The sequence below is a fragment of the Vipera ursinii genome (assembly GCF_947247035.1).
Source record: "Vipera ursinii genome assembly, chromosome: 2".
In the NCBI taxonomy this organism is placed as follows: Eukaryota; Metazoa; Chordata; class Lepidosauria; order Squamata; family Viperidae; genus Vipera; species Vipera ursinii.
The window spans coordinates 54,528,101-54,550,317 of record NC_139513.1 but is presented as its reverse complement, the minus strand read 5'-3'; the positions used below and the strand labels follow the sequence as shown (position 1 = coordinate 54,550,317).

Here is a 22,217-nt window from a genome sequence, read left to right as displayed (position 1 = left end):
GTTTTGTTCATAAGCAAACCTGAATACAAGCATTTTTTTTTCCAACCTTCAGCATTTTAATGGAAACTGGTAAGTGTTTTGAATGCGAGATCCATCACTCTGTATGCTGAACCTGCTTTATGCAATACAGTCGTGTGGAACAGCGCACACAAACTTTAACCTTTTAATCATACTCTGATGCAAGATTAACATGTTCACTTCATGATCACCTCACAGTTTACTGTGCAGAAGTACTAGTTACATAAATCAATATTTATCAATATAAACCTGAAAAAGAGGTGCTGTGATAATGGGTGAGAGTCTGATGTGATTTTTTTTCTCCAACGCTAGCTCATTATGTTGTCTCATAGCACTGAGATAATTTAAAGGATTCAGATCATTTTATCTGTATATGGTACTTTGTTGTATAATGAAAAATTCTACAAATAAAATTAAAAGGACCATAAAATGCACATTATCATTTTAAATTAGTAACACTGATTAAATTTCCATTATATTTTTTTATGGATGCTATGTGTTCCAAAACAAACTAGCCCCACTACATTCTGAACACAATTACATAGATGGATTTTCAAATAGACTATCAATTTTAAAATAATTATGAGTTACTAGCAATTGTTTGATATAAAGAACTTGAAAACTTGATTTATAGCTCAACATTCTTATATTCTTAATAAATATTTCTGTACAAGCAGCCCTTGTATTAGAATTTTAAAAAGTCTCATTAATTCACAAATCAATTTTCTGTAGGGTGGACAAGACATCCTCTCCATGATGGGACAACTAATGAAACCAAAGAAAACTGAAATCACAGGTGCTCCAAATATCTCTCTCATCTTTTTCTTATTGAAGTAATTCCATTTAATTTGGTGATTAATGTATCACGTTGAGTTTTTAAAAGAGGCAGTGGAAAAGTAAACTTCATGAATAGAGAAAACGATGTGTGTTGCTTGGGATCATTAAAATTGAATGAGATTTAATAAAGTGTAATAGAAATCACAATCTAATACAAATGTGATTACACTTACATGAAACTGCAGTATAAGGTGGTTTGTCACAATATTGATACAATATAGACTTTTGTATTCTTTCTGAAATGGCCACGAGTAGAGGATATCTTAATGCTCAGTTAACAGCCACTTGTTCAGTAACCATTCAGAAGTACAGTGATGTTGACTGTACAGCGGTTATTAACTGAGCATTACCTGTATTAAGTCCTTGAACTTCTTGCCATTTCAGCAGTCCCACAGCCATGTGTTTACAACCTGGGCACTTGGTAACCAGTTCAAACTAAAAATGGTTGCAGCATCCCATGGTCACTTTCCCTACCGTCTTCCTACAAATAAAGACAATGGGGAAGTCAGCACAGGAAGTTGCAAGTTATTCCGGTAAGTCTCCTCCATCTGTGTACCACCCCAGATTCTCTTCACTCATGTTACCCATGCCAACCACCAAACACACCCTTAAACACCCTCCCTAAGCCTCATTGCACTCACAGTGCCTCCTTGGCCATTTGTGCACCCTCCCCAAGCTTTACTGTTTGTCAAGGATCGAAAATTAGGAGCCAAAGCAGTTCAAATGAACAGAAGCTTATTGCATGCTAATACTCCCTACAAGACTCTGATGGTCAAAGCAAAATGGCAGTAGATAAAGAGTCAGTGAAATTGAAAGAGGGCTGGACTTAAATCTCTTGTGGGTGTGAAGGACTCAAGACTGACGACGTTTTGACCCCTCCCTCAGGCTTCAGCCTGGCCATCTCTTACATTGCTCTTATGCCTCCCTGGCCACTTGCATACCATCCTGAAGCCCCATTGCACTCCGCCGTGCCTCTTCAGCCACTTGCACACCCCATTCCCTCTCCCACTCATCATCAACCATTTAGGTGCCAGCCAACTGCACACCCACTGACTTGTTGTTGGGAGGCGACAGGAAGTTGCAAGGAGGTGTATGCTTAACCAGGCACAGTCCTCCCTTAACAATGGCAATGGGGACTGCAAGGATTGCCATCACTAAGAGATGTGGTCACATGCAGTGGTGGGATTCAGCCAGTTCGCACCAGTTCGGTAGAACTGGTAGCTAATTTTTTGTTGCCCAGGCCCAGAATGGACTTTTGGAAGTGTCATCCACAAAGAGAACCGGTTGTTGACATATTTGAATCCCACCACTGGTCACATGATATCCTACTTTACAACCACATTGTGTTAGTGTTGGAAATTCCAGTCTCAATTGGCATCATAACTCAAGGACTACCTTTAATAAATATTTATTTCACTTGGTTTATTTGGTATATACTTTGGTATATATATATTCATTTAAAAGACAACATTACAAGAGATTTTTCAAAATTGCAGTACTTCAAAAATGAGAAGTTTGTCATTCAGTGATAATTTACTTAGCCTGTTTTAAAGTTTTTCACCAAAACTAGAAAGAGTCTGATCTTGTATGAAACTGTTGGGAATAGTACAGATAAATGAAAGAATCCTGAATTTTTGGCAGGTAACAAATAACATCAGCTCAGGGCTTATCTTATTCACTAGTATAAATGTTTATTTTGCTGCCAGAAGTCTTGAGCCAAACAAATAAGAATTTTACAAAATCCCTTTCATAATAGTGAAAGTGAAGAAACTAGATCCATCAAAACAATTGGTTGTTATTGTTGTTTTGTCCAAAAGCTAACACTCAGATTGCATTTATGGAAAATACTTGACATCATTTATTTGAATGTATTTTCAAAAAATTGTCTTGTACATTAGATATGCTTATATAGATTTTTATACAGATATATTTTTGGGAAAAAAATACTGATGAAATGATATCGGATGTCTGCTGTTTCTTTTTCACTCAGACAAGCTTCGAGTTGAGATCAACAAGGTGGTAAATAAATACATTGATCAAGGCATTGCAGAGTTAGTCCCTGGCGTCCTTTTTGTGGATGAAGTTCATATGCTGGATATTGAATGCTTCACATATTTGCATCGCGCATTGGAATCTTCTATTGCTCCGATAGTCATCTTTGCCTCCAACCGGGGAAACTGCGTAATCAGGTATGATGCTTAAAGCTTAGTCCAGGGGTCTTCAAACTTGGCCCTTTTGTGACTTGTGGACTTCAAGTCCCAGAATTCCTCAGCCAGCATGGCTAAACCCCTGGCTTAGTCCTTTACCAGAGGGGAGACAAATTTCATGTTGCAATGATCAAGATAACAGTGAGTTTCTTGAAAAAAAACAGGGTTTTTTCCCTCCTCTCTTGTGACCCTCCCTCCTCTCTTGTGACCCTCCCTGCAACTAACCAAGTTTACTCTGTTTATTTGCCTTTCTCCTTTCCCAGAAATATTTTCAATATGCTGTTTAGTAAGTCAGAATATCTGGCTATTCTGTTACTATACCTGCCTGGTTCCACGTTTCGGTTTTTGATTTGCTCATTTTTCATAGCCTGAAATAGATAAAACTTTTTGATGCTGACAGCTTTTGTCTTGGCTTCTCAAATTATTTTACATTGAAATAAGTTTTGGGATTGCATTATGCAACATACATGTTATGGAATATCAGTGCATATATAGGTATAGCATGTCTTGGCATTGCACTTTAAAATGTATAACAATAGTTAACGCTAATTTTAGCATTATTGGGGTGGTTTTTTCCCCCAGGATTTAGCTGTATATTATACTGCTGAGAGCTAAATACTAGACATGGTTTTTAGCCATCATTTTTGGTATTGCTTAAATTTATCCAAAATCTTTGAGGGTTCATCTGCGTATTTACATTTTGCCTCCTTTTCTGCATATTCACTGTATATGATACAAATCAAGAAAAATCGTTTTGTGTCTTTGGGTGTTATGATTTAATTTTCAAAAACACAATTAGGCTTCCTTGATTACTAAGCTCAGTCCTTAATTACTAAACTCATTAGTAATTTGGCTTACTCTAGTCTTCTGTTAGCACTTGATTTTAGGATGGAAATGCTTTTACATCCCTATTGCTTCAAGAGCTTGTAGATTCTGCCGTATTCCATGATGCATATGGGCCCAGTGATACTCAATTCCAGTGATACTCATAGCTTGTAAATGTCTTCCAGACGTTAAGCGTGGTTTGCTTGAATGTTTTCACAGCTCATCATGTTTTCTATAGGAATAGCAACAGTAATGAATATGTGGCAAAGACATTAAAGAATGTGTTTCTTTTTACTGTGTTTCTCTCTTGAACTTAATTTTATTCAATTTCTGTTCATGATAGAAGAAATGTTCACAAAGCAACATATAAGTAGTACAGGGAGTGCAGAATTATTAGGCAAGTTGTATTTTTGAGGATTAATTTTATTATTGAACAACAACCATGTTCTCAATGAACACAAAAAACTCATTAATATCAAAGCTGAATATTTTTGGAAGTAGTTTTTAGTTTGTTTTTAGTTATAGCTATTTTAGGGGGATATCTGTGTGTGCAGGTGACTATTACTGTGCATAATTATTAGGCAACTTAACAAAAAACAAATATATACCCATTTCAATTATTTATTTTTACCAGTGAAACCAATATAACATCTCAACATTCACAAATATACATTTCTGACATTCAAAAACATAACAAAAACAAATCAGTGACCAATATAGCCACCTTTCTTTGCAAGGACACTCAAAAGCCTGCCATCCATGGATTCTGTCAGTGTTTTGATCTGTTCACCATCAACATTGCGTGCAGCAGCAACCACAGCCTCCCAGACACTGTTCAGAGAGGTGTACTGTTTTCCCTCCTTGTAAATCTCACATTTGATGATGGACCACAGGTTCTCAATGGGGTTCCGATCAGGTGAACAAGGAGGCCATGTCATTAGATTTCCTTCTTTTATACCCTTTCTTGCCAGCCACGCTGTGGAGTACTTGGACGCGTGTGATGGAGCATTGTCCTGCATGAAAATCATGTTTTTCTTGAAGGATGCAGACTTCTTCCTGTACCACTGCTTGAAGAAGGTGTCTTCCAGAAACTGGCAGTAGGACTGGGAGTTGAGCTTGACTCCATCCTCAACCCGAAAAGGCCCCACAAGCTCATCTTTGATGATACCAGCCCAAACCAGTACTCCACCTCCACCTTGCTGGCGTCTGAGTCGGACTGGAGCTCTCTGCCCTTTACCAATCCAGCCACGGGCCCATCCATCTGGCCCATCAAGACTCACTCTCATTTCATCAGTCCATAAAACCTTAGAAAAATCAGTCTTGAGATATTTCTTGGCCCAGTCTTGACGTTTCAGCTTGTGTGTCTTGTTCAGTGGTGGTCGTCTTTCAGCCTTTCTTACCTTGGCCATGTCTCTGAGTATTGCACACCTTGTGCTTTTGGGCACTCCAGTGATGTTGCAGCTCTGAAATATGGCCAAACTGGTGGCAAGTGGCATCTTGGCAGCTGCACGCTTGACTTTTCTCAGTTCATGGGCAGTTATTTTGCGCCTTGGTTTCTCCACACGCTTCTTGCGACCCTGTTGACTATTTTGAATGAAACGCTTGATTGTTCGATGATCACGCTTCAGAAGCTTTGCAATTTTAAGAGTGCTGCATCCCTCTGCAAGATATCTCACTATTTTTGACTTTTCTGAGCCTGTCAAGTCCTTCTTTTGACCCATTTTGCCAAAGGAAAGGAAGTTGCCTAATAATTATGCACACCTGATACAGGGTGTTGATGTCATTAGACCACACCCCTTCTCATTACAGAGATGCACATCACCTAATATGCTTAATTGGTAGTAGGCTTTCGAGCCTATACAGCTTGGAGTAAGACAACATGCATAAAGAGGATGATATGGTCAAAATACTCATTTGCCTAATAATTCTGCACTCCCTGTATAATAAAACTTTACATCAAGAAAGGATTGAGAATGCAAGGAAAAAAAGAATAAAATCCTTCAGTGCCTTTCCTATGAACATATCTGCTCTTTCCTTCTCTTTGACATTGATATATGTTCTGTACATGTTGTGCTTTCTCTCATTTTTTAAAAAAAAATATAAATGCTGTTATAATAGTGTTAACTCCAAATATTAGGAATAAGGCATCGGCAGTTACCCTAACAATAGCTAAAGCAAAATCTTAATAACAGTACAATTTTTGACCTGTCTTCTTTGTTCTTAAAACTATGTGATTTTTCAAAATTGAGTGACACGCTAAAACAAAAAGTCCTACAGTGTCTGACACAGAAAATAAATGTGGTATTTTAGAAATGATATTTGTATTGTACTTTTTGTCTCTTTAATAGGCATATAGCCTTGTTTCTTCTCTGTAAATTCTATGAATTGGGTCTTCCACCTACTTTTCCAGAAGGTATTTTGGCCTCATACAGTGAAGACTCTCACAATCTTAAATGTTCTCTGTGTCAGCCAATTATGAACATATATCTCATTTTATAAAAAGAGCATGCGCTCTTAATTCCATTTTTAGAAATAAATTCCTCTTCATTTTAAGGAACGAAGGAAGGAAAGATACATTAGTGCACTTGAGCACTGTCACTTTCTCATTCCTGTCATATCAGCCCCAAATAGAATCAAGGTTTTTAAGTAATAATCTGAAATGAAAGATGTTTCATATGAAACTGGGGTGCCCTCTAATGGAGAAATGAAGTTTTCCATTTTTTCCCTTAGGCTATGTAAATAAGTATGATAGGAAGGAGGGCAATAGTGGAATTGCACTGACATGCTGATGTTCTATAGAAGCCTAAACTTTCCTTTATACTTCTTCAGAGGGACAGAAGATATTCTCTCTCCACATGGGATACCTCTGGATCTTCTGGACCGGGTCATGATAATTAGAACCATGTTATATACACCACAAGAAATGAAACAGGTAATTCTTTCATAGGTAACATCTGGGTAATGGGCAGCAAATGACTTTAGGGAACTTCACTTAGGTAATTAAAGTGTAAAATGAAGCAGCCCATCCTTATCAAAATATGACTACAAGTTATTTTGAAAGCTATTTTTCATAATTTTTTCTATTTGTTAGTAAGCTACCGTATACGGTTAGTCACATGCATGAACAAGTCACTGTCTTGGCTGAAATTATTCTTAAGTCTGTATTTGAACTTAGTATTTGCTTTTTTTTATGAAACCAATTCAATCATCACAGCAAGCCTAGGTGATGCATAATACTAAACTAATACAATTTAAAACAACAGAAAAGGGGGGGGGGAATACAAAAAGTATTAAGGGCCATGTCAGGGAAACTTGGCTACAGTTACAGAACGTATAAATGTTGGTTAGTCAAAATCAAGTCAATACCAGATATGGGATCACTTAACTTTATTCCAAGGTCTACTGAAATGGCCAGGTCTTCAGTCGTTTAATAAAGGACAATATGGTGGGAACTGTGTTGCCCTCAGGGGAATGTTGTCCCAGGTAGGGTGAAGGCAGAGAGATGGCCCATCTCCAAAGTCCCATGAGATGAGATTATTTTAGCAATGAGACTTGGAGTGTTCCAGTGTTGCCAGATCTTACCAGATGGGCAGTAGTAGACAGTTTGTCTTGTAGATATCCAGGCTTTGAACTCTAAAGGTTTATATTCAGCCCCTTGAGTTATACCCAGATAACTAATTGATAACCAGTATAGTTCATGAGGTAGAAGGGTGTCATGGGCACAGTGAGGTATACAGATAGATTATCACATTGTGCACCTACTGTAGCTTCCAAGCAGTCTTCAAGGGCAAACTTATGCAGAGTGCATTGCAGTAGTCAACCAAGAAAGAGTTTAGTAGGAGCATCTAGTAATAGGGCCTCCTGATCCAGAAAAGGGCCAAACTGGCACACCAGATGAATCTGTGCAAAGGTTGCCGGTTTGTTTTTTATTTTTGCTCAACGTGAACAGTGGGCGAGTTACATTAACAAAGCAGTTTCTAATAATTATCTTCAACTGTATTTATGTTCTTAGGTACACAAGTATGGAATATGGGTGTTTAAGAGTGCATCTTTCTTGAGATTACAAAAGCATCTATATGCTAAAATATTTTGTGTCTTGAAGAGTGTGAATGTGTAAATTCCTAGAGTTCATTTTCTGCTGATAGTTCCTTACAGTACTCCTGTATCCTCTAAAGAGGACAGGACAACCTTTGTTAACGCTTTCCAAGAGAAATCTGGACTTTCCAGCACGCAACATAATATTTCTGAAATTCCCAGATCCATCTTAGTGCGTGCAACATTTATTATAATTCTTGAATGTCATTATGAAATATCAAAGATTCCCCTCATTAGTGTCTCTGCACTATGGATTGACACATAAAGAAGCTACTGCAGTTTATCATGTCAATTCTTCGTATTATTTAAGAGATAGCGTCAGTGGTGGAAAGCATTGTCACCAGATAATAGTCCCTCTTGCTGGATAAGTGCCAAGGAGGAACAGAAGCATTTATTGGACGTAAATGTACCAGTAAAGCCTCATTTCCTTTTGCATATTGCTTTTTTTATAAAATTAGCAGCACTGATTTTTGGGATGGTTTTCTATATATGACAGGATAATGTAGATTATATTAGAAGTGATCACGGGGTACAGATGGTGTCAAAGAGGCCTTAAGCTGTATATTAATGTAAAAGATAATTCAGAAGTTGTGTCATTGTCAAGAAAATCAATTCAAATGCTCCTATATTGCATTCTCTATTGTGAGTTGCTTTTTCAGAGGCATGAAGGATGGTAAAGATACTGTTGCATTACTTCAAGCAGCTTTGATTTGGGTAGAATTTGTCAGTCTTGTCTATGAACATTTATAATTTATATATCACATTAAGTTGCCACTGAATTTCCCCTGTGGGTGGTTAAATGATTAAAAGCCTGTTTTATGAACTGTTGACTTGTTAAAGAATTTAGAAGATGAAGTTTGTAGCGTTTGATTAAATTAATTAGTCACAAGGACGTGAGATGGAGAAATTGACTTCATGAAAACAATAAATTCTTACTTCAAATTAAATAAAATGTTCTGTGCATTCATACCACAAACCTGTTCCTAAACATTTGTAAATGGAAACTTGAATGGACTCACTCTATATAGTAGAAAGGAGAGAAAAGTAGAATGTTTCAGTTGGAACAAAATTTCCACAATTTTTGTCAGCCATCACTGCAGGTACTATGCTGGGTTTTGAAGTATTCAAAAGAATTGGACTAGCATATTGCAGAGGACATTAAATATCTTCAGAGGACTAGAAATGAAGACATAGGAAGAGACACTGAAATTGCTGGATGTATTTACTCTTCTGAAAAAACATTTTAAGTGGAGACCATAGATCAGCATTTCCCAACCTTAGGAACTTGAAGATGCGTGGACTTCAACTCCCAGAATTCCCCAGCCAGCATAGCTGGCTGGGGAATTCTGGGAGTTGAAGTCCACGCATCTTCAAGTTCCTAAGGTTGGGAAACGCTGCCATAGATTAACACCTTTTTAAAGAGCCAAGTAATAATTATTATAGAATCTAAATTCATATTTTATTTTTCAGTGTTGCCCCAATAGAGATTATATATTGAATATTCTTTTATATACTGCTCCCCATATACTTTAATTGTATTTTGAAACCGTTTACAGTTTAACAAGTCTATTAAAAAGTAATAGATTAACAGCAAATTAACTCTTGAAGAGCTGTGCAACAAATTGAAGACGGAAAGGATGAAAGCAAAACCATTCATATTGAGAAGTCCTGGCTGAGGGAGTAGATCTTCAAGACAGATCTAAGCAACACAGTTTTAGTTCCTTTTTTTAATTGTGAGAGTGAAGAAACTTTTCAGAGTGCAGGTAAAAAAGGTGTGCCTCTTTTTCCTGATTTTCTACTCTCTCAAGACTTCCCAATGATGTTGTGGATCATCCCCAGACTCGGTACCAAGTTGTTTAGAACTGTGTGTCAAAGTCAAAACTTTGAGCATGATTTGATGGCTAATTGGCAGCCAATTCACTCGCTTTAACAGCAAAGTAACGTGGTGAGGTGACTCACTGTTGATCTCAGCAGCTAATAAAGTGGTGTTTACTGTGCAGAAATTGTTTGCGGGATTTATTGTTTTTTCGAAGAACGTGTATGTGCCAAAATTGTAGTCTTGTATTTAAACCTTCAAACAACGTGAGACAGGTGAGCTAAGCCAGGCTATGTCTTGCTCTTTTATATTCCTTTCTGATCCCTCTTCCAAAATTTGGTGGTTTGCTGCCAAGGGTTTTTGGCATCTTTTTCTAATAGTTGAGGTTGAAAGAAACTAAAATGTTGTGCAAATCTTTAAAATGCATGTAAACTGTTTTATGAGGCATGACGCCATTCTCTCTATTATGAAACAAAAGCCAGAAAAAGTGCAGCTTCTAGCCAGTGAAGGATTACCCTCTGGCTTTAAGAATTAGAATTTGAAGAAGAAAGAGTTGTTCAGTTCAAATAAATTCAAGAATAATGAAACAGTACTCTACATGCCCTTTTTGAAACTTCTGTAAACTTGTCTTAAGATGTTTTGGACTATGGATCTAAAAACCCAAACTGAAAACCAGTGTGATCACTGTGATTGGAATTGCAAAGTCCATCTGCTTTAATTTTTTTAAAAAACTGAGTTGAGTTTTGAATTAGAGATATTAACTCTGGGCAAGGAAACCAAAAAGTCTAGATATAGGAAGATTTCTTAATCTTTATGTCAGCGATGAACACTCTGAAAGAAACCTCAATAAGCTACCTTATAATCCAGATATCTTTTACATCGATCCCCAGTTGCATGCATCCCCCTCTTCTCCTCTTCCATGTTCTGATTCTCTTGGTGCATTTTTATGGCTTTAATTTAAACGAGTGCTTCTTGATATCTTGTTTACAAAGCTGCCAAAGTGAAAAATACCTGCATTATATGAGACTCACAGTTCCAGAGTTATCTCAACACTATAACACAACATCATTATCCAGTCTGCCCCTTATCACTCAGCTGGTAATACGGGCGGCAGGGAGGCTAGTGCCACTTTTGTTAGAGCTTTCTGTACTCAGCCTTATTGGTGATAACTTCCTTCTTTTTCAACTTTATAAAGATCTTCGAACCAGTACAAGTTTGAGACTGTTCACGATAGATTAGATTTATCTGAGTGGTTGTGTGGGAGGAGGTAAAGAACATGTCTTACATCTTTAACCATCTTTATTTATCAGGATGCTAAAAAGTTTGATATGCATTTGAGCCCTGAAAGGCAATTGTGACTTTCCAAAAGAAATTAGGCTGTTCAGTGCTCCAAGTGGGAATTGGTGAGCTGCAGTTCTTTTGGTCAGTCTGTACATTTTCTTTCATGTTTTAGAAACACGCTGAATTATCACTGAATTCCCCCTAGTATTTTTCCAATTAAGAGTTTAAAGGAACTAAAACTGTATCTTTATTTCAAATTGGATACAAGGTCAGAATTAAAATAAACTGCTCCCTAAAACACATAGAAAAGATTTTATAAACCGAGGATGCTATAATATACCATATACTGAAATGTAAAAAATTTTTCCCCAAAGGCCATTTTTATTATGAATGCATTTTTATCTCTTTTTTTTTCTTGCTAGATCATAAAACTTCGAGCCCAAACAGAGAGCATAAATATTAGTGAGGAAGCACTGAATTATCTTGGGGAAATTGGCACCAAAACCACATTAAGGTAAGCATAAAAAATATAAATATATAATGATACAAAATTTGGAAGTGGGATAAAGTTGGACAGGAAGAGGCAGCTAATTGTCATAGGACACTTGGTGAAATATCTCATCCACAATAATGACCAAGTTTAGAGCTTCTCCCTCTGACATTTCATTTTTAGTTCTTCTCTTCCTTAATCCAGCAATTCTTAGGCAAATAACTACTTACAGCTGAAAAGTAGTAGCAGAAATTAATATCGTATAAAAATAGGTCATATAGTTAATAAATGGAATCCTGTTTCTTTTTTTCACACTGCATTTTACAATTCTTACATTAAGTAACCAGAATCAACTCCTAAGTCTGTTGTAGCTTCCAGGTGATTGTTGAAGACTTTAACTTTCAAATGATACAGAACTATTGAAATGTTTGCAGCCCTTAATACGTCTCATGCCAAAATTATTTCTTGGTAATTGTTTTATAAAGAGTATTGCTTGGAGTTTAACTGATTTCAGCTAGAATCAACTCATTTTTGTTATACCATCTTTCTAGAGCTTTCTTTAACGGCGCAGCCACTACACATAACATAAAATCTGCATTAGTGCTAAAATGTTTGGAACATAAACTACTGGTTACGGTAAAAATTAATAATTTTGAAAATGGATTCTGTAGTTCTGCAGTTATTTCTCTGCAGCAAAAAAAAAGAGATTTTTAAATTGTGTTTCGCCGGTTATCACATCACTGTCTACTGCAAATTGTTTTTGTAACTCATAATTCGATAATTAGTGCCTTGCCTAATCTTTGATATTTCCAACCACAAAATATATTGGTAACGTCTGGAGACCTAGCTGCTGTGTTTATAATAAAAAATTTTGTGTATGTCTCGAGAAATTTTCTGTTTTTGTTTGTAATTGTAACTGGCATTTAATTTGATCATTGCTCTTATTATTTGGCTATAGGTATGCTGTGCAGTTACTCACCCCAGCTAATCTGCTAGCCAAAATCAATGGGAAAGATAGCATAGAAAAAGAACATGTTGAAGAAATAAATGAGCTCTTCTATGATGCCAAATCCTCAGCAAAAATCCTCGCTGACCAACAGGAAAAATACATGAAGTAAAAGACATTTGTTCAGCTTTCTAGCATTCAGAACTGAGTTACGGTATACTTTCTCCAGGTTCTTCAAAGAAAGAGGCAGAAGAAATTATCTTTAAGAACTAAAAACTTTGAATATCAAATTATTTGTTTACATTAGGATCAAATCTTTGTTCCTAATTATTTAGAGGGAATACCTTGGCTTGTGGTAATATGATATCTTATGTTTGTGCTATATGAAATGGATGCATCTGGCAAATTCTTCTGACAATGCTTTAGATTTGATTGCTCATGTATTCAAATCTAAACAAAATATATTACTTTTTAAATATTGTGTTTAAATTGTGGAGATGCTTAATTAAAAAAATCACTAATTTTTTGTCTGTGACTCAAATGTTGATCTTCTCAAGAAGAACTCAGTAAAAGTTACCTGTTTTGTCATTCTCTGCAACTAAAATTGAGATGGATGGTAAGGTGTTTTCTTTTGCCAAATTGATACAGTTGGGGAAGGAGGCAATATTCTTAATTAAAAACAGGAATTAGTCTTGCTTATAAATATATCAAGAATCCTCTCACTGTTGATATTCTTTTTGCAATTTGGATGGAGCTAAGACATCTGAAGCTGGATGATTTATGATCCCTTGCAAATATATACACTGCAACAACTTTGGGAGATTTGATGCCACTCTATGAAGTTCAAATGGCTTTTTTTTATAACACTCTAGTGAAAGGGCATTTGATTGAAAATAATAGTTTTTTCCACCCACAACTGCTTCTATTAACATTATTATGCAAGCTTAAACCCATCTACAGTATATTTTTACAAAACCTGGGAACTGATGGGAACATAATTCTGTAAATGTTTATTGTTACATTTGCGAATTTTCCGAGGAAAAATAAAGTACAACACATAAAACTCATAAGTATAACAACTTATTACAACCCCTGAACGTTTAATTTCTCCATAGTAAATGCCATTATATTTCCCTTCTGGCAGGTAGCTTGGTTTTCTTGATTTCCAAAATATTTCTCTGTTTCAAAAATATACTAAATTGGGTTGTCTTTCCCTACTGTGTCTCCTCTACCTCTGGCAAATGGAAGTAGAAATGTGTGCCTTTTGGTTTAGTGATTAATGCTCTTCCATAAATGGGATATACACAATACAGCATATATTTTTTGAGCTTGTGTCAAAATGCAGGATGTTGTGTTCCAAATGCGGAATGTGAAACGGCTGTGTTTTCAACAGACCTATGTATATCTCTATGAAACCTAAACTTCAATTGGTGAACTTGAAATAATATTTTAGAATCACTAAAAATGCATAGTTTATTGTGGTACTAAACCTTTTAAAGTACTTTTAACTGCTGAAAATATCAAATCATTGTCTGTCGATGATCTTTGTTATACAGCCAATATTTCCAGTTAGGTTTTGCCAGCTAAATCCTTTTGAGATCCTAATGTATTATTTTAAAGTAATAGTTTCTCAAGTAGCTCTAATGGTTTCTTATAGTTAAGATTACTAGCCTTTTTTTGTATCACAATTAAAGAGACAGCAGATCAAGTTGGTTACGTGTAATAGTTGGAATAGAGCTTTGTTTAAAAAGAAATAGATCCAGTCTACTGTTAAGTATAATTCTTTGGAAATATTAGTGCAAATAACTAATTTCTGGACACTAAAAAGAACTTTCATAAACTTAGGACATGGCTTTCTTTACTACATTTTTAATAGTGTGCCTGAACCTTAGAAAATAATGCTAATCATATAATCACTTGCTGTTTGAATGCTTTAACCTTAGTTTTATTTGCAAAATGTTTATTTTCTAAGATTATTGAACACTTGCTTATAGTTTTATGTATTGTGTAAAAAGGAATCAATTTATTTTTCCTCCTCCACACTGTGACGTGCAAATGTGAATTTCAGACTGAAGGCTCAAGCTGAATCTGAAGATAGACACAGTCTTGATCATTTTGGTTGAGGAACTAGATAGGAAAATGCTTGCCGGTTGGTGGTTTTTGTCCTCCCATTAGTATTCAATTCGATTTGCCAAGCTATCCATAGCACTTGGAAGACATTGTTTACAATAGGTCTAGTCTTACCTGGCTGAGCAATCCCTAGATCAGGGGTAGGCAACCTCGGCTCTTTTATGACTCATGGACTTCAACTCCCAGAATTCCTGAGTCAGCTGACTCAGGAATTCTGGGAGTTGAAGTCCATGAGTCATAAAAGAGCCGAGGTTGCCTACCCCTGCCCTAGATGATGGTGCTAGAGACTACTACGTAGTTGACAAACACTGCCCTCAGAATGTTTCTCTTGACAATTAACATCTGTCCAAAGTCATCAGGAGAGGTCATCTTGATTATTAGTTTTCTTGGGTTAGAACCTTCACGTTGATATAGTATGGAGAATTGGACGGGCAGCTTTCATGTCTAAAATAAGAATCACTAGTTAAAGTAATGTGTAGCTGGAGTGCTTTAGTGCTATTTTCCCAGAAGACTCGAATATTAGCCATAGTCTTTTTCCTCTGCTAAATGCGACTTTCAAACTATATTATTAAGAAATGGAAGTTTGGGGAGAATGGTGGTGCCTTCTTCCACAGATAGTCAATAGCTGTAAAATGTCCAGAAAAGACAAAAACTAATGATAATAAAAGGTTAAAATTGTCAAATGCGAAATGATATCTAAAAGTTTATTTGGTCTATAGTTAGTCCTCGCTTAATCAATGCTCAAAATTAGGATAGGTCCATACTAGGTGCTTTACAACCTGTAAAGTACTTCTGGCTGTGTTTTATTGTGGCAGATGCATTGTGATCACATGACTGCATTTTAGCACTTGCCAAACTGGCTTGCTTTGATGACCGGTTGCACCATCTTGCAGTCACATGACTGCAGTTTGAAACTCTTGCCAGTTTCCCATTCAGAAGACTGGATTCACACCACCACAACGTTTGCTTGACTATCAAAGCTTCACTTAACAACCATGGTGATTTGCTTAACAATTGCCATTAAAAAAAGGTCTCCAAATTGGGCTAAATGGATAGAGTCCTTTCCCAATAGTGGTTGCAAGTCAAGGACTTCCATGTATTAAGTGATACCCACCATACTTACTGATATCAGATTGCCCATGAAAGTGGCTATAGTATAACTGATATTCAACTGATTGTTGAAAAAATAATCACACTCTGCAGTCAAGCTATAATTTTCATTTAAAATGAAAAGGATTTGTTTTATATATTCAACAGAAAGCGAACAATCAAAAATGATCCCATTGCAATAGGTTAAGGTTTATTATTAAATGTTAAAACATAGCCGCATTATTTTAAATGCAACTCTGCCCATTTTCAAGAATTGCCACCCTTATTGCATTAATCTTCAGAGCGAAGTTTTTACGACCGATTGCCTGCAGACTATGAGAAGTTTCTCCATCCATTAACCACAGGGAAACGGGCCCTGCTGGGTAGGAAAATATTTGTTACATCTTATCAGGATGACACATAATCTAACAACAATTACAGCAGGCCCATATTTTGTACTATTTCACTTTTGGTGTGAAAAATAGTAGTAATATTAAAGCTAGAGTGGGTGGAAGATACAGTAACCAGATGAATATTATAAGCTCGGCAATTGGGATTGTTTCATTTAAGTTGTGAGCATTGATATTATTGGGAATTGTCTCTAAGCAAGTAAGTAGATCTGAAGCCGAGGTATGTGCCCATATGCAAATTACAGTGTTTGCCTCAGGAAAAAGACATGAAGGATTACTGCATACATACCCATATGGCAAAACTGCATTCTTCATGTGCTTTTAATGTACCAGCTCATCTCAACCCTTTAGGCTAACCTCATTTTTCTTGCGCATTGAGTATAAAATTGTACAAGTATAATAAAATTAGGGACGTACAAGGATCTCTATCTACCCCAAAACAAAAGTTTAAAATAGAAGATATCTTAAAGGTACTTGCATACCTTTACTTGCATACATTAAAATAGAAACTCCCAATAATTCTAATTTCAGTTATATTTCCTCTTTGTTTTTGCAAGCTGTGCAATGAGGCTTTTACATACTCCCGCCTTTCCTGCTGTAACCATTTATATGCTACCATAAAGATATGGTAGCTTTTTTGAGCATATAAATGGTCTCCTTAGGACAGCATGTAGAATGGTATCGTCAGAAAGCAATTGGTAAAACTTGGGGTCCTCTCTTTCCAATTGGGATATTTTTCATTTTATGCACTAAAATTATTTTTATTTTTAGAATGTTATATCCAGTGTTTTAGTCTCAGCTATACCCTTTTATTTAACAACCTTAAGGCCCATAATATAACAGAATGGGCACAAGCAGTACCCATCTAGATAATGGCCTCATTTTTGACTTATTAAGTGTTGTTTAGAAGTCCTCAAAAGCACGAAGGAAAGAGCCGGGGGGGGGGGAGCCCAATTTTAAATTCCTTATTTTCTTCTGTTACTACTTCAGACAGAAATAAGTGTCTGAGAAGACACTCAGATATTTTTGTTAATTCTCACATACAAAATAAATCAAAATAAGAATGTATTTTAAAAACCCTAGTGGGAGTTTCTTCTTTGAAAAAAAAGGTATTCAAAATGCTAAAAAGCAGAAACTGACCCTTTTATATTGATTTCCAGTGGAGAAAAAGTGGAAAAAATTATTGTATGTGTGAAATTGAAACTTCCTGCACTGTATTTATAGTTTCTTAAATAGAACGGTAACTTATATTTTCAGGGCAGAAAAAGCAAAGCTTTTAGATGTAATCTTATTAACTTCCTCTGAACCTAGGAAGAGAAGCAATTATACATACTAGAAAAGTTTGCCTCATCTCTGTGACATCTCTAAATGGCAGGTGTAGATTTATTGGGACATTACATCAATATGTAAATCAGAACCATGGGACATTGTACGATCTGCACTTGAGAAGTTTTAGCCACACATTTGCATCTGGATTTTCTACAAAATCCGATTTAATTTTCAACTTTCTTATAGTGCTAACTATGTTACATAAACTGGCTCGTGAAATTCTCATTGCTCGTGAAATTCTCATTGCTTTATATGGATGAATGTTTTTGATCGTTTATTTGATTGATGGATGGATTGTTTTCTATAGTCACCATCTTATCAAGTGAAGTACTTAAACTTCTAAATTTGTACAAGGTGAAATTAAGCCAGAAACTAATACGATTTAAAATATTGTTTAATTGGATTTACATTCTGAGATAATGCTACTCATCTTACTGCTCACCTTACACTTAACAGAAAGAAATATCTTGATCCCATTTTACAGACTGACTGCTAATGCTAAAGTGGCCTTTAACCACCTTGGCGTTTACCACTGATAATAGCAAGCTATTGTTTTTCCAGCAGACTGCTGTTATTGGAAAGAGAGATTATTAATAAGAAAATGAACAGGAAAGAAAAAAGAAAGCCTTGGAAAGTTCTCTATATGTGACCTCTAGCAATTAATCTTGAGGAAAATTACTCAAAACCTACAGCTAATGTGTTTTCAGTATTATATTTGTCTACTCAAATTTCAGGAAAATTATGCAAATGAATATATAGGTGCATACATTATTAATGACAAGAATTTATATATTATCTAGTTCCAACAGTTCCAGACAGCTGACAACAATAGGGTTAGACAAAATAAAACAGATCAATCAATCAAGACTATATTGGATAAAAATAGCAAAGCAGAAAGACAACAGCTTTGCAAAAAACAATAAGAAAAAATTCAGGGATTGCTTTGGAGCTACAGTATTCTGAAATATGAGGACCATTATGGAAACATGAGTCCATGTTTCCTTCTTACCCAATGGGACTGTGAGCATCCCTTCCTTTGCGTAGGCCTGGCAGATTGTACCTAAATGGATAGCCCACACTCGGGCTTGGAGCCAAACTTTGAATTTTTATAGTTCAAGTTGAACAATTTTAATTGGACAGAAAGCCATCAAGAAGGTTGATTCAGCCTTCCATCCTTCCGAGGTAGGTAAAATGAGGACCCAGATTGTTGGGGGCAATTAAGCTGACTTTGTAATAATGCTGCTTGGGGGTGTGTATGTGAAAGCCCTAATAAGCAGGCATATACATAGAATGAAGGCTATTGCTAAGCTTGTAAGCCGCCCTGAGTCTTCGGAGAAGGGCGGGATATAAATGGAATTTAAAAAAAAAATGTATCTGGCATCTGAATATTGTAGTTGCCGCTGTCACTCACTAATCTCCTGACGGCTGCATTTTGTATCAGCTGAAGTTTCCAGTTGCTTTTCAAAGACAGCCCATATAGAATACATGATGCAATTTAATTCTGTGGTGATGATAGAGTCCGTATAAGCAGGCTTTTATAGACCAGGTAATTCCTAATCTCAGCTGCCGAAGCTCTTTGGGTAACAGCATCTACCTAATGTTCAATATGAGCCATGACTCCAGGAGGACCCTCAGATTGTACATTTGTTGCTTCGGAGAAAGGGTAACCTCATCCAAAGTTTACCTTTGGGCAGTCAGAGCCAAGATATTTCTGAAAAAAAATCAGAAACTCCATCTTGTTGGGATTTTGTTTGAACTTGTTTCTACCTTTCCAAATCCTCACACCATCCAATTACCAGGACAGAATGGGCACACTCTCTTTAGGTCAGCCCAGGGTAGCAATATAAAACTGGATATCATCCAATGTGAATTAAACATTTCCAGGAAGAGAACAGAACTCCGAGCACTCTACACTGGAGCAACCATTGGGTTCAATTATTTTCATCCTCTGCTGATCACTAATCCACACTGTTTCATTTGGGTTCCTTACTATCTCCCTGAACTTTCTTTTAGTTTTTCTGAAAAAGGGAAGGTTGGAGACCATTTGAAGTTTTTAAAGCGCCGATCAGCTGGAATGTTGCAGCATCTCCAGGGTCTTGTGATTTTCATTCAGATGCTTGGCAACTGATTCATATTTATGATGGTCACAGTGTCCCAGGGTCATGTGAAGTGAACAAAACCTGCTGCAACCACCCAGTAGGCGGGTGGGGGGAATAAAAACCAACCCCCACCCCAACCCACCCCCGCTGCCAATCCTCAACAGAAATGCTCACAACAATGAAAACCTCAGACAGGAGGAAGAACGCTGCCGGGCGGGCAGGCAGGTGTCTTGCTCGGCTGTGGCTTGGGGGGCACTTTTTTCAGTGCCATTGTAATTTCAAACAGTCACTAAGCGAACTGTTGTAAGTCGAGGACTACCTGTACTTCATCACTTTTTTCCTTTTTTTTTTTTTTTGATCAAGTTTTTGACACCTTGCTAGGCAACTGGTGTACTCGGATGTTGCCATATCCTAAAAGTGGTACAAAGGGTGAAGAGGTTGAAAAGCCCTGCCCTAAATCGGTGAAAGGGATTATGGGCATTGCTTACCACCACGAACACCACTAGAATCAATGAGGGCATAAGGCATAAGGCATAAGCTTTTGCCGGCGTTAACCTCCCACCGTCCTGTGCGCTCCCACAGAGAGGGCCTCCTCAGGGTGCCGTCGGTCAGGGAATGTCGACGGGCGGCCCCCAGGGGGAGAGCATTCTCTGTGGGCGCGCCTGCCCTCTGGAATCAGCTTCCAGTTGAGCTCCGGATGGCTCCCAACCTTCGCTTTTTTCGCCGCGACCTGAAGACTTGGCTATTTGAACTTGCCGGCCTGGACTGAGGGATTGGGATTTTAGATTTTTAAATTTTAAAAATTTTAAATTTTAGAATGTGTTTATTGTTTAGGGCTATTTGATTTAATTCTATTTTAACTTTTATACATTATGTGTTATTTATAGTGTTTTAATTGTCCTGTACACCACCCCGAGTCCCTTCGGAGAGGGGCGGTATATAAATCCAATAATAATAATAATAATAATAATAATAATAATAATAATAATAATAATAATAATAATAATAATAATAATAATAATAATAATAATAATAAAAATAATAAAATAATAAAATAATAAAATAATAAAATAATAATAATAATAATAATAATAATAATAATAATAATAATAATAATAATAATAATTCTACAGAGCTGTGTTTCACCTTGACCAGATGAGAGAATGGTAAAATCATAATATCCCTTCTGGATTAGGTCAGGGCATCATTTGATTCTTCACAATGGACAACCAGATGTCTCTAGGAAGTTCACATACCCTGAGTTCGCCATTGTTCCTGAAACTGGGGTGGATGCATGGATCCACACTTCCACCTAGGTAAAGTAGTAGTGAGACTTTAACATTCAGTCAATGTATTTTCCATAAACCTTTTAAAGCTGTCCACGTTAGTGCCCTTCCCTTTGTGTTCTTCTAATGAATCCCATAGGCTTTCCCCCTCTATGTTAGTGATCTCTGGTCCCAGTTTCTAGGGTCCTAGAAAACCCTTGTTCTGCCCCCTTTTCTCCATACAAGGTATGCTTATACACCTCAGTTGTTTGCTCACCCCCAAATCATTCATTTTTTGAAGCTGAAGAACTATTGACTTTCTAGATGTTTCTCACAGAAGAAATATCCAAGCTTCCTGATAGTTTTTTTCTTGCTTTCTTCAGCAATATTTCCAGCTCTGTTTATACTTTTTCAAATGAGATGAAAACAACGCTACCATGTTTTCTAGATGTAGATATACCATAGATGCTCCATAGGACACTGCCATGTTGCCAGTCATTCTGTTTCTCTCCAAATGACACCTAATACAAGATTCGCTTCTTTTCTTTTTACAGCGGTTGCACGTTGAACCAATGTGTTCAGTAAATTGTCCAATTATTACCTCCAAATATTTTCCCAATTTCAAACCACGTCAAGATATAAACGAAACTTGGGATTTTTGTCGATGTGCAATATACATTACTTCACACATTGCAGTTGGTTTGATTGCTTGTTCATCCATTCTAAAACAAACCTTCTGGAGCTTCTCAGAAACATTTTCAGTTTTCACCTCTCCGCGCCATTTTGTATCATCTGTAATCTCAGCCAGCTCATTGCATACCCTTAAATCAACACAATTTATAATTAACTTAAAAATGACTGATCCCAGCATAGATCCTTTGAGGATATTATTTCTTAATCCTTCTACTGAAAAAAATGCTTTTTTATTTCTATACCTTGCTTTCAATTTTTACCAGTTAGCAATGCATATATTTTTTTAAAAAAATTGTTTTCCTTTTCTCTTTCTTTCCTTCTTTCCTCTTTTTCTTTTTCTTTCTTTCTTTCTTCTTTCTTTCTTTCTCTTTCTTTTTCTTTCTTTCTTTCTTTCTTTCTCTTTTTCTTTTTGCCATACACTCATCATTTTTTTTTTCTGCTTTATTATCATCTTACATTTTTGCTCCAATGTGTGCACCATTCTATTTCCTGGCTGAAGGAAACCCCTTTTACTTTTCAGTTTCCCCCCAACTCTTGCTAGTGGTCTGCTGGTGTTTTCCTGGAGATGAGTGTCATTTTGTGGTATACTTTCCAACTGATGCTCAATTATTGCAATTTTAAATAATCTAAGACATTGTGGACAGATTTTACTTTCCTTTCTTTGTCTTCTACCTGAGCTCTCACTTT

The 22,217-nt window shown here is 36.5% G+C and overlaps 1 protein-coding gene and 2 long non-coding RNA genes across 3 annotated transcripts in view; 2 read left to right on the top strand and 1 right to left on the bottom strand.

The window, feature by feature from the left end:
• Positions 1 to 13,033, top strand: part of RUVBL1 (RuvB like AAA ATPase 1) — a 25,653-nt gene extending 12,620 nt beyond the window's left edge. The window contains exons 7-11 of the mRNA XM_083353206.1: positions 751 to 814; positions 2,846 to 3,044; positions 6,717 to 6,819; positions 11,502 to 11,593; positions 12,528 to 13,033. Coding sequence (XP_083209332.1) covers positions 751 to 814; positions 2,846 to 3,044; positions 6,717 to 6,819; positions 11,502 to 11,593; positions 12,528 to 12,687 — 618 coding nt within the window. The 3' untranslated portion in view covers positions 12,688 to 13,033. The remainder of the gene's footprint in view (positions 1 to 750; positions 815 to 2,845; positions 3,045 to 6,716; positions 6,820 to 11,501; positions 11,594 to 12,527) is intronic.
• Positions 1 to 22,217, top strand: part of LOC310635416 — a 790,193-nt gene that overhangs the window by 673,718 nt on the left and 94,258 nt on the right. The gene's annotated exons all lie outside the window — the stretch shown is intronic.
• On the bottom strand, positions 9,998 to 22,217 carry LOC310634674. The gene is made up of 3 exons (XR_014491295.1): positions 21,115 to 22,217; positions 20,719 to 20,884; positions 9,998 to 10,790 (listed from the first exon to the last, which is right to left on the bottom strand). It is a non-coding gene; the product is annotated as an uncharacterized lncRNA (long non-coding RNA).